This window comes from Scylla paramamosain, chromosome 15 (genome assembly GCF_035594125.1).
Source record: "Scylla paramamosain isolate STU-SP2022 chromosome 15, ASM3559412v1, whole genome shotgun sequence".
Taxonomy (NCBI): Eukaryota; Metazoa; Arthropoda; class Malacostraca; order Decapoda; family Portunidae; genus Scylla; species Scylla paramamosain.
In genome coordinates, this window is record NC_087165.1 from 16,066,012 (window position 1) to 16,079,081 (window position 13,070).

At 39.5% G+C, this 13,070-nt stretch overlaps 1 protein-coding gene across 3 annotated transcripts in view; it reads right to left on the minus strand.

Annotated features, from left to right (window-relative positions):
- LOC135107529 (obscurin-like protein 1) overlaps positions 1 to 13,070 on the minus strand; it is a 167,332-nt gene that overhangs the window by 36,238 nt on the left and 118,024 nt on the right. For all 3 annotated transcript variants that reach the window (XM_064017492.1, XM_064017494.1, XM_064017493.1), the window contains exon 3: positions 9,945 to 10,077. In XM_064017492.1, the coding sequence (XP_063873562.1) occupies positions 9,945 to 10,077 (133 nt within the window). The remainder of the gene's footprint in view (positions 1 to 9,944; positions 10,078 to 13,070) is intronic.

The following is a 13,070-nucleotide window of genomic DNA, read 5'->3' on the forward strand; positions in this document are numbered from 1 at the left end:
TTTTTTAGGGAGGAAGCCTTACCTGCTCTGACTTTAAATTATTATACGATGCTGTATACGATGCTGTACAGGTGAGCACACGGACAGACAGACAAAGACAGACATGCGGATAGATAGATAAATAAATGGATAGATAAACTGATAGATAACTGGATAGATAGATAGATAAATTAATAGAAAGAAACGTAGATAAATAGATAGATAGATAGATAGATAGAAAGATTAACGAAGTGACAGGTAGGCAACTAGATCGATCATTTTTCTCTGATACTGAACTCAGATCAAGGTCGGCGAGGGCTGGGTCTCTTCTAAGTGGTGTATTGTGGTCGACCCTCGGAATGGCTGCAGAAACTTCTTTTCAATGAATTTTCTTTACAGTGTATTGATGCCGTCTCCTGTGCCATTATTCATTTTCGTTGTTGTAGTTTGTTGTCCGTGGTGGTGATTTCTGTTGCTGTCGCTGATAGTGATGTTACTGGAGGTGGTGGTGGTGGTGGTGGTGGTGGTGGTTGTGGTTGTGGTTGCTGCTGCTGCTGTTGTTGTCTTGGTGGTGGTGGTGGTGGTGGTAATGATTCTGGTAGTAATGGTAGAGTTGTTGTTGTTGTTGTTGTTGTTGTTGTTGTTGTTGTTGTTGTTGTTGTTGTTGTCCTTCTTCTTCTTCTTCTTCTTCTTCTTCTTCTTCTTCTTCTTTTTCTTCTTCTTCTTCTTCTTCTTCTTCTTCTTCTTCTTCTTCTGTTGTGTGCTTGTATATTTTAACATTCCTCACCTTCTCATTTTCTTATCAATCATGACTCTCAATATTCTGCTACAACAACTTTCATGCCTCATCATATCTTGCATAAACATCGTTCGTCAGGAAATAAATAAATAAGTAACAGAGCCACAGTTTCGTAGTTGTTGGCCATATTTTACCTTTGCTCTTAGGGCCAATAAACCTACATAACGGGAGGCTTTTCACTTATTGGCTCGGTTATTGCGTAGACTTGTGTTTCTTCCGACGCTCTAACGCGCTGAAAAACAACAGGACATCTTTAAGCTCTACATGGGGTAGGTACTCTCGAGTTGTCGCTGTGGCGTGAGGAGATGGACCGGTATATTTCAGAAACACACCCGTATTACCCTGCCGGACGAAAGTATTTTTTTTCTTGGCAGGTACAGTCATATGTTTCGTTGTTATAGTTGTTGTTATTGTTATTTTTTTTTTACCTTATCTATCCTAGCATTACTCACGTTTCGCTAACACTCTCTCTCTCTCTCTCTCTCTCTCTCTCTCTCTCTCTCTCTCTCTCTCTCTCTCTCTCTCTCTCTCTCTCTCTCTCTCTCTCTCTCTCTCTCTCTCTCTCTCTCTCTCACTGAAATATACAATGTTGCTAAACCAAGTGAAAATTGTCTCGGAGTGAGTGAGCCGAGCGTCATTCTGTAATGATAAAGAAGGAACGCTGGTAAAGAAGGTACGAGGCAAGGGCGTCATTATTTCCACGACCCAGATATTCTAAGCACCAGACAGAGAAGTTTTGCATTAAAAAAGAAGAGGAGGATAATGAAAACAATAAAAGAAGCTGCGTAACAGAATAAAGAAAATAAAACAAGGCCCAGACAAACTCGACGTAAACCCTGGTGTGGTCTCTTCAGTAAGTAGCCAGAAATGCCACTTGTGTTTAAAATACGAGGAACTCCTTAACCCTTTGACTGCTGACGACATACTGAGACTTTTCTACCTAACTTGACGGACTTTAGACGATTTTACTGAGCAGAAATACAAATTAAAGGCACGTGAAGGATCCTAAGACCATATAATCACAGTTTTTGTTGCCAGTGATTATTATGTTCTTAAGTATACTCTAAGCAAGCACCAAGAAAAGTCAAAATGAAAAGAAACTAAGCACTTGATCACTCCTTTTCTCCGTTTTTTTTTTTTTTCCCCGCCAGTGTTGTCTTTCATAAATATACTCCAAACTTGCACCAGAATATTCTATGAAGCTTGAGGAGAGGGGCCATAGCAGTCAAAATATAAAGCATCGGCAAGTGAGGAAGGGAGGGAGGTATTCTTAACTTCCTTCTGTAAAGAAAATAACGAAGTCTGGCGGCCTAATCTTCTCCAAAATCATGATTATCTCACCCTCGTTTCCTGTCGGCGGGAAGAACGAGATGAGAAGATAAGGAGTCACGTAATCAGATAATGGCTGACCCAAATTTCCTCTCTTATCAATATTCTATTTATTTTTATTAAAGTGTATTCTATTTGAGGCGTATTTTGCATTCTGAAAACTTTCTCATCTTTGTAAAAGGTTCAAATGCCCAAATGCCTTTCTTTGATCTCGACTCTGTTTTCGTTTCTTTTCTCCGTTCCCTTTTGTATTTTTGCCGTAAAGCGTGACGTCTACAGCTTTAACGTGAACCTGATTGGCTGATGTGGTCGCCTATCAGCAGGAGCTCCACCAATAGGAGATGGAAGAAAATGGTTTGCACCCTAAAACCCACGCCAATTTTCCTTCCTTCGTTCACTCAGTTAAAGGATGAAGGCCTGATATTTTGGCGTTTGTGCAAGTGCCAGGTAAATAAATCGCATCCACGAAGATTCCTCCATGAAACTTTCCTTCAAAATAACACCTCCTTTGATCAATTCCTTCAACTAGCATCATAAAACATAACTGGATTCATCATTGAGGAATTATATTGGGGGTAAATCATGTGGAAGGAAATTTGCTTGGGGGAAAAGTATTCACGATTGATAAAAGTTTGAATCACGAGAAAAGGAACTTTTACTGATATTGCTGTGAGAGAAAATCAGGATCTTTTCGAATATTATTTTCCATGGACGATTTATAACCTCATCGAGACAGACTAAGATAATCAAACTATCTAGGAAATGAAGATATGCGGCCATGATCACCCTTAACTACACCAAGAGAAGCAATGCAGTGTGAGGAGAGTGTACTAGCTACGTTGAATACAGTTTTTTTTTGTTCGTAATACTAATCCTGTAATTCATGGTGTGGTATTATGTTTATCCTGCTGCTGCTGCGCCATACGTCACTTTAAGACTCACGCACCCACACCCTTGCCTGACTCATCGAGGGTAAGAACATCGTAATATACTGGCGACCATCTACCGGAAGACGGTGGTGCGTGGTTACCTGGAAATCAAGATAAACCTACACACCATTCAATTTTCTGCAAACTCTTGTAGTGAGTCACGGTGCAGATTAAAGCTTTCAACATTTATTACTATTTTTATTTATATATATTTTTTCATCCATTTCCATTTATTTTCTTATCAATTCTTATTCATCGTCACGCCCCTCACTCCATTTCCCCCCACTTTTTTTTTTTACTGTATAGAAAAAGTTATTTACAACTGTTACATTTTTCACTCATATGAAACAAATATACTTTTTTCCTCCATACTTTCAAATATATATACTTTTTCTACTCTAGACTCCCAGCCTGCGTGTGTGTGTGTGTGTGTGTGTGTGTGTGTGTGTGTGTGTCTATTATTTTTCTCTCTTCTTTTCGCATGTGTGTATATTTTCTTTCCTTCTTTCCTCTTTGTTACCTGAGGCGAGTAAAGAAAAAAGCACAAGCAGGAATAATGGAAACAGTAGAGCTTTTTCATGTGCGCATCTTTGAACGAAATGCGGCCACCAGGATGAGGAAAAAGCGGGACGGGGAAAAAGACACAGGAAAGAAGATAAGAAATGATAAGAAAAACGACTGGAAAAGAAGCAAATGGTGATATCAGAAGAGAGAGAGAAAGATGAGGAAAAAGAAAAAGAATATCGGAAGGAGGATTCGGAGGAGAGAGGAGAGAGAGAGAGAGAGAGAGAGAGAGAGAGAGAGAGAGAGAGAGAGAGAGAGAGAGAGAGAGAGGAGACAGGGATAAAAAGGGGGCAGGATGAGTGAAAAAGGGAGAAGGGGAGGTGTTCGTGGCTTATCGTAGCGGGCGGGGAGGCAGAATGTGGCCTCGTAAATATAAGAGGACAGCAAATCCAGTCAGAGCCATTTTTGTCTTGAGGGCAAAGGAGAGCGTGAGAGAGAGAGAGAGAGAGAGAGAGAGAGAGAGAGAGAGAGAGAGAGAGAGAGGAGAGAGGAGGAGAGAGAGAGAGAGAGAGAGAGAGAAAGGGTGAGGGGAAATGAGGGATGGCAGGAGTGAAAAGATAAAAAGGGATGCATGATGTCATGAAATAATGTTTATTTATAAGGACTGTATTTTGATAACGGAAACTGTATTTTTTGATAATGGAAGTTTGTGTATGTGTGTGTGTGTGTGTGTGTGTGTGTGTGTGTGTGTGTGTGTGTGTGTGTGTGTGTACGTTATTGACACCTTTAGGACTGCCTTCTGAAGAGCAAATTCAATCAGGCGTGAGTGTTCGGAAGGCCGGGAGGTGGTGAGGGGAGTGGGGGACGGGGGTGGTGGGGTGGCAGCAACGTGGGGGAATGATGGTGGGAGAGGGGATGTGTTGTGCCGGCGATGGGGAGGGGGTGGTACGTTGAAAGGGGGAGGGCAGGGTAACGGGAGGGAGTGTTGGGGGGTGGGAGAGAACTCTATGAGGGTGTCGTCACTGGTAGTTTTCGGCATGTTAAGAAACTATTATCAAGTTAAGGGGCTTTTCCATGTTACAGGAATAGTTTTCCAGCCCAGGAACCTTCAGTGTCTGAGGTTGATGCCCTGCCGAGGAGCAGCATGGAGGTTAACTCAATTCTTTTTAATCCCTTGACTGCTCTATGGCTCCCTTCCAGCTTCATAAAGTGATCTGATGCAAGGCTAGAGTGTGCTTTACGAAACCATCGCTGTTAGCAGGAAGAGTAATCGAGTAGTTCAAAGCTTTTAATGCTTGTAGTCATGCTTTTTTTCCTCACTCAAACTGCCTTGAGACGTCCACGCTAAGTCACCGACGTCATATTTATCGGTCAGGGAGTTTAAACCTAGAATCATATCATAAAATAAGATGAATTCAGGTTTTAGCTCATGTTTTTTTTTTTCTTGACTTCTTTCTCTGAAATATCGTGTAGACATTAAAGCGAGCACTGGATACTGGATGGATATTAAGAGCGCTGGATCATGACCAAGTTTTGCTTTTATGAAAACTAACAACAATCTGTAAAAATCTGTTTAATTCAGGTTTTAACATCTATGTTTGCCTTTTTTTTATTTCCTTGTCTAGAACATCATATAAGGAAATTTACACAACACTGGGTATATGCCAAGACTCGCTGGAGCCGCGATTTCCTGAGAAGGACACGCGTGTGATAACAATACAAAAACACGAGACTCCAAAAGAGCTACAAAGTCTTAAGGTAAATGGGAGAAAACAGGGTCTCGCTTCGCTGTGAAGGCGTCGGTAACCATGTTTTTTTTTTTTTTATTAAAAGAATTCTGAACAAGAGTTAGAAATTGTCGGAGAAATTCAAAAGAGCAAGTTTTATCTGATTCTTGAAGAGTCATGGTGGGGAGGAATTTTCGTTTTAATTAGATCTTTTACTTTAGAACGGACACAATAGCTCCATAAACAGCTTTGAAAAGAGCAACAGTTCTGTTAGTGTTTGTTCCTCCTTCGTGTTTATTTACGTTGCTGCTATGCACGTCCAGCACATGGGGAAGGTGGACAAACTAAGTAAGACAAAGTATAATAGATTAATCAAAGAAAGTTATTGTTTTGGATATTTTGACGGAGAGGTAGTAACTAACATTTTGTAGACGCAAAATACTGCACATTTAGAAAATCAAAGTCAAATACTGTAGAAACACTTGGACAGGCCTCTAGGGGTGGTGACAGGGAAACCTCGTACTCAAGAAAACTCAGAGAAGGAGGGTTCGACCTGATTAGTTCGAGCGAGAGAGAGAAAAAAAAAATCTACGAACAGTTCTTCCACACCATATCCGAAGAAAATTATCTAAAGTTTTAAGGATTTCCTCAGAATCGAGCCAAGTGTTTGTCCCTTTCGTTCCCTTGTTTTAATGGTCTTTGTCAGTTGAGAGTACGCAGCTAGCCAGACGAGAAGGAGGAAGTGGAGTACGAGCAGTGGGCAGGAGACACGAGGGAAAGGGAAAGGAGAGTATATTGAAAAAAAGAAAAAAAAAGGAAACGTCGCTCAGTTAGTGGAATTCCTGATTTTTGTCTCTAATTAAAAAATAGTCGAGATATCGCGACGCCACAAAACACAGTGATGAATGGGTACGAAAAGTAGAGGAATCACTCAAAGAGGAGTAGAGTGATGATTAAATTGAATGAAAAGATGAAGGTAGGGTAAGTCAGTAGGTACGTATGGAGAGAGAGAGAGAGAGAGAGAGAGAGAGAGAGAGAGAGAGGAGAGAGAGAGAGAGAGAGAGAGAGAGAGAGAGAGAGAGAGAGAGAGAGAGAGAGAGAGAGATAATATTCCCATTTTATAGTTGTGTGTGTGTGTGTGTGTGTGTGTGTGTGTGTGTGTGTGTGTGTGTGTGTGTGTGTGTGTGTGTTTAATAGCAATGCCCGAAAATTGTTCGTGAAATTGCTGGCGCTAAAACTCGTTTCCCAATATCCCGCCTCGAATTGAATTACCATCATTTATGACATAATATTATTTTTGTTTATGCTTATTTTGCGAGTTGTTTACGTGGAATTACTCTCAATGTCTGTTATGCCGGTGTGGGCTGCTTGCCGCTCACCCACTGCCCTGAAAACACTCCACCCTTGAATCGAGCAACACACGTAAGTCACTAGTGTTATCAGGGAGCGATGCAATTGTGTGCTACTGTTGAGAACGGTTTCACTAGGTCAGCAGGTCAGTTCAGTCTGTGCAGTTCAGTTTAAAGGTATCTCCTAAACTGGACAGGATATGGACAAGTCAGTCTTTCCTCTATTCGTAGTTACTTAATTCAGAACAGCATATTTAATTACGTTGTTCTACCCATTGCAGTTAAAGTCAGTCAGTCATTCACTCAGTCAGTCAGCATTGATTATTAGAATGGCAATTGTGTTCATTAATCTGGAAATATAATTCTTTACTGATTGCTTATTGTTTGGCAGCTCATTATTAATACTGCCCAGTGAGATGTGAGGATCGGAGAGGCGGGAAGGGAAGGACGAGTGAAATTGCATAGGAATACGTAATTATGAAAGACAAATTCCACTATGTAACAATTTCATTTTTGTCTTGTCTTTGGCCCCATACCATTGTTTTCAAATAATTTCCATCTAAACAAAATGGAAAAAAAAATTCTTTTGATCCTAAAACTTTGCTTTTGTGGATAGAACAATTAATTTACATTTTTGCCTTATTTCATTACAGTATGGGTTTTCATGTCAGGTAAAGACCTTTGCAAAATCGCAGTTGCTTAACTAATTGCTTCTGAAATGTTGCAAATAAGTTAAAACATGAAAGAAAGAATATCAAGCCTTCTAAAGATTTTTAATTTTAATAAGATTATTCTTGAACTGACCAGATCTAGCAAGAAATTTTTCATATATAGAAGAATTTGCTTATATTTCAGAAATCTTCTCAGATCTTCCAGAATGCGCTACCAGACACTTTTAGAAGTTTCTAGAATATTTTAGAATATTCTACTCAATATAAACATTTCCAGAATATTCTAGAATTTTCTAGAATACAGTAGAAATATGTAGAAATATCAAGAATTTTCTAAAATGACTGAGAATATTCTGAAGTAGGTTCGAGAATATTCTAGAAAGATTGAGAACATTCTGAAACACATTCTAGAAAAACTAAGAATATTCTAGAGTACTGCTTGACAATATAAAAGTAGGGGCTCGCAGACCACCAGTCAGTTCTGCTTTGGCTGCCTGAGAAGACACATCACAAGAGGTAAAATAGCATCAAGAGGCTGCAATCATTTTCCAGATGTATTCTGCTACATATGTGGTCAGTTCATCAAGACAAGAGCAAAGAAGTTCTCTGTGACAGCATCTGGAAAAATGGTGAAATTTATCTATTTGGGGGTAAAAAATCATTCTAAAAGCCACAAAACCAAAGTTTGACAAGAATAATGGACATTTTTTATTGTTTTGCAAGGAAAAGAGTTGAAAAATAACATTTGCTTGTCAAAGACAAAAATGGTGTTACATAGTATACTAAGAGACAGTCTATAGCGAGGGTATGAGTATCTGTTGACCTACTACTACTACTACTACTACTACTACTACTGCTACTATATTTTTACTACTACTGACACCTCCATCCCGCGTTTATTCAGATCATAAAAAGGGGAACTCCACGAATTTCTAGTTCTAGTCATTGGCCCCGATCTACTATTACTACTTTTACTAAGAGTACTATAACTATTACTACTTCTACTACTACTACTACTACTACTACTACTACTACTACTACTACTACTACTATTATTACTACTACTACTACTACTACTACTACTACTACTACTATTACTACTACTACTACTACTGCTGCTGCTGCTGCTGCTCCGAGATAATGATAAATTGTATATGGGAAAACGGAACATACTAGAGGAAGGAATAGGGAAGTGATAGAAGCAAGTCAATAATGTAAGGAGAATAAGTGTCGATAAGAGAGGGAAAGTGAAAATTTACCAGAACAAGTGAATAAGTCGGAGCAGAGAAGCTTTGTCGCCAAATCCATTGAATAATTAAGCACAGTCGTGTGAGAGATGATCAAAGCAATGAGTGAATCCGACGGTTAGTGATGAATGGTTTATGATTACAAGAGGAGGAGCTGCAGTCATCGAGGGAAAGGAATTAGTACAAGTGCAGTGATCGGGGGAGTGGAATGAGTAAGAAATGTAGAAAGAATGGTAGACTGAGGGAGTGCCCATAAAGGTACAAAAAGGAAAATTAAGCGTATTATCAAAGAAAACAATTATCAGATGATTTTGTGATATATATACGTACATTCAGTAAACATTTCTTAGCATCAAGCCGTTGCATTTCAACATCTATCAATATTAAACCAGCACTTCTTAACCTCTTAACATCTCACCGTCACTTATTTATATTTTCTTTCACTAAGCTGTCCCTTTTTCAGTATCTTTGAACAGAAACAACCACTTATTACCATCTAGCATTAAACTGTCATTTTTCAGCATCTATGAACGTCAAATCATCACTTATCAACATCTGTCAGCATCAAACCCTCATTTATTACCCTTATTAACACCAGACCGTCACTTCTCAACAAGCATTAACACCGAACACTCAATTCTACGCATTCCATTCCCTTCACTCGACAACACTTGTTTTGATTAAGAGTAAGACAATCAGATAACGCAAGAAACACACGTTCAAGTCACAACTGCACACATTACCATTGTTTCATTATACCCTTGCCTTCTCTTCCTCTCTTTTGTATCCCAAGACCATTTCCTTCAAGTACCTGACTCATTATCGTTCGTCACCACCTCATCTCTCAGTAATTTGACTCCCCGAGGAAATTAGTCAAGTTGGAATGTCCGGGTTCGTCATACATGTGTAATTTAATATACCTGGTTACGAATATTATTTTTTTACCTTCTTTTGTTCTAATAGTATCCTTCATTCGCCTCGTAAAATTCCTCTCCTGGCTGCGAGTGTCAGCTGCTGATTTCATTTTCAAGGATATGCGAAAATAAATCGGGAATATGTTGCTCCACGCTCCACACCAATGAAATACTATACACTATGCTATCACCGATACAGCGCATCGGACATTCTCTCCATCTCTCTCTCTCTCTCTCTCTCTCTCTCTCTCTCTCTCTCTCTCTCTCTCTCTCTCTCTCTCTCTCTTGGCCGAAAGGTTGCCGGTTCGACCTTAATTCACAGCATTTTGTGGGCAGGAGAAATAGCGCTGTCTCGTGACCCCACTCGGCGCATTATGAAGTCGTTGTTGGGACGCCATAAATCAACATTAAGACTCTCTCTCTCTCTCTCTCTCTCTCTCTCTCTCTCTCTCTCTCTCTCTCTCTCTCTCTCTCTCTCTCTCTCTCTCTGCATTACCTGTACACAGGAGTAACGGATGCGTTCTTGTACCACAGGACGAGCAGCACAGGCTCCTCTGGGTTGGGCGAGGTGATGTGGCAGGGTAGGCGAGCCGTGGACCCCCGCACCGCCGTCACCGCCACCAGTGTCCCTGGAGGATAAAGTACACGAGCGTTAGTATTATTAGTGAATCTGTGGTTGTTGTTGGTTTGATTACTGTTTTCCAGTTAGCTAAGATGAAGTAAGGGTAAAACGATTGGTTATTTTGCTGGAGGGATAAACCAGCTCTTTTATCAGTTTTTTTTTTTTTTTTTATTAGTATTAGTAGTAGCAGTAGGAGTTACAGTACATGTTTTATTCATGGTTTCAGTAGTGCTGGTGGTGCAGATCCTGATCATCATTATCACTTTTACACAGACAGTTATTGTAATATAAATTACCATTTTATTTTTTCCTCAACTGCCCTGCCGTACTGTACCAATGGTAGTGTTTGGCTATCATGATTATCTTCCCAATCATCATTTCCATTACCACCATGGTCACCACCACCACCACCACCACCACCAGCACCACCACCACCACCACCACCACCCTGTTATCATCGCCCAACCATTCACTCCGATAGGGGGAAAAAAAGGGCGCGCTGCATTTGTCCAACACTGTTATTTTACATCGTTATATTACATTCATAATTAACCACTGCGGGCTGCGGATTGTGTGTTTATTTTTTCATAACGTATTTTTTAGCCTGCCTCTCTTTTAACTGGCGTGTAGCCCTCCAGTGTAAAGGCGTGAGAGGCGCAGTGCTGAGATGGGGAGCTGAGAAAGAAGAGAAAAAAAGGAAACTTCTCCAGATTTTTTTTTTCATTATGCAATTTACATAGAAAATTCAGTACCGGATTATTAAAACGGAAAATTTGTGCTTTATGGTATAATATGTTTTTTTATCGGGTTCTTTCAGTAAGAACGATGTCTGGTAGTCCCAACATTAGACAATATGTGGTAGTCCGTTGATTTTGGACAGATTGATAGTTGTGTTCCTCATTGTCTGACAAATTTCTGATCAGTTTCGTATAGTAATTAAGAGGCCTTATTACGTTGATCCAGCGGCAGGGTTTCTTGCTCTATTTGTCAGTATTGTCGTGATTGGAAGGCCGGCAGGCTGGCTGATGATGAAGCGGAACGAACATTGTGAGAAATCTGGTCTAATGAATCAAATCACAATAAAGAAAAATCAACTTCAAATCGGGGAAAAAAAAGGGGGGGGAAAAGATGACGGAAAATAAAAATTAGCTTCATCACGAAAAACATGAATTTTAAAAACAAAACTAAAAAAAAATTAAAAAATTATCTCTAAAAACAAAAATTACCGTCATCGCGGAAAAATACTAATCAACCTGATCATGTCACGGAAAATGAAAAGTACTTCATGACCAAAAAAAAAACAAAAAAAAATACCAAATATAATTTATAAATCAACTTTATTTCGGAAAGCAAAAATTAACCTCATGACGAACACTAATTAACTTGATCATGAAAAAAAAAAAAAATGACAAAATCTGAAATGTGATGGTAGTACGTATACATGACACATACTTGACAATATGAACTAAAACACAATATACAGATTACAAACATCGAAAATACGCTTCACTTTAGTCTTATGTATGTTAACCCACATCTTCACAAAGCAACGACAGAAATACACCAAAACTTTCATCATTTATTTCACGACGACTTGAAGAAAATTTTATCGTGTGGGACTCGTGGAGGTGGCGAAAAACATGTATTTGATTTTGTCGAGTTGTCGTTTGAAGTTATGACACATGTTAACACACTTGAAATCCGCCATACTCGCTTTCAACAGATTCGATGCGAGTAGTTTTATTGGTAACAGTAATCCCTTGTAACTTGGTCACTGCCTGCCCTATGGATGCAATTACTTCTTGTTTTCCGCTTGCTGCACTAGAGGCAAGGCGGCAAGGATTTAACGTTTAAATACTCCCCGCATGACAACTGCCCTTCAGCCTCACCTGCAGTGTACAAATATAAGCTGTCTACAAAAAACTCTCTCTCTCTCTCTCTCTCTCTCTCTCTCCTCTCTCTCTCTCTCTCTCTCTCTCTCTCTCTCTCTCTCTCTCAGAATGATTAGAAATACACAAATCTATTATTTAGAAGTATAACCGTCATGTGGATCTAACCAATCATTATACAAAAATCCCTCATAAACAGACTCATTAATAAACTACTGAAAAAATAATAAGATTAGCATCACTGTAAAAAAATTGACGGCTTAATGTCACAAATTGCCAGATTAATACACATAACATAATTACTGATAGACAAAAAAGAGAACAAATATAACATCAGCAATAGCCTTTCCACTCACTCTCACCACTATTCTGTCCACTTCCTCATGTAAGAGGTAACTAATTCCGTCGTTTTTTTTTTTTTTCTTTTTCATTCCCTTCACTGATAAATTCGTACGACTGGACCTTGCTTAAGAGAGGAGATTCAAGGCACCTCCAAACCTAAATTAATATTTCTATTGCAAATCCTTCCTCCTCGTTTTATTAGAGAAAATTATTTATTATTTTTTTTTTTTTATCTCCTGAATGTTTTTTTGCTATTGGTCTACTTCCCTTATGCCTAAAATTGACACCTAATAACATTTAATTAGACGGACCAACAGCCAAAATATCATAAACAGACAAACGAATACGTACTTTTATCAATGTATAATGCTGAAATGATGCACAGTTTAGTAGAACGACAATGCTTACTACACACACACACACACAAACACACACACACACACACACACACACACACACACACACACACACACACACACACACACACACACACACACACACACACACACACACACACACACACGTTCCCTTCACTTTCTCAGGCCTGCATACATCACTAATTTAGACTCCAGCACGTCACGGAAACTCGAACTGATCCCCCTCCTCTCCTCTCCCCTCCCTTCCACCCCCCAATGCCCGGATCTATAGGGAATTTAATTTTGAAGGTTCTGCTGCGGAGTAATGACCTGTTGCTATCGTTGGCCCTTTGTGTTCCTCGGTAAGCCAATCACTGCGTCAGGTTTCTTACGGAATGAAGCCTTTGTTGCCC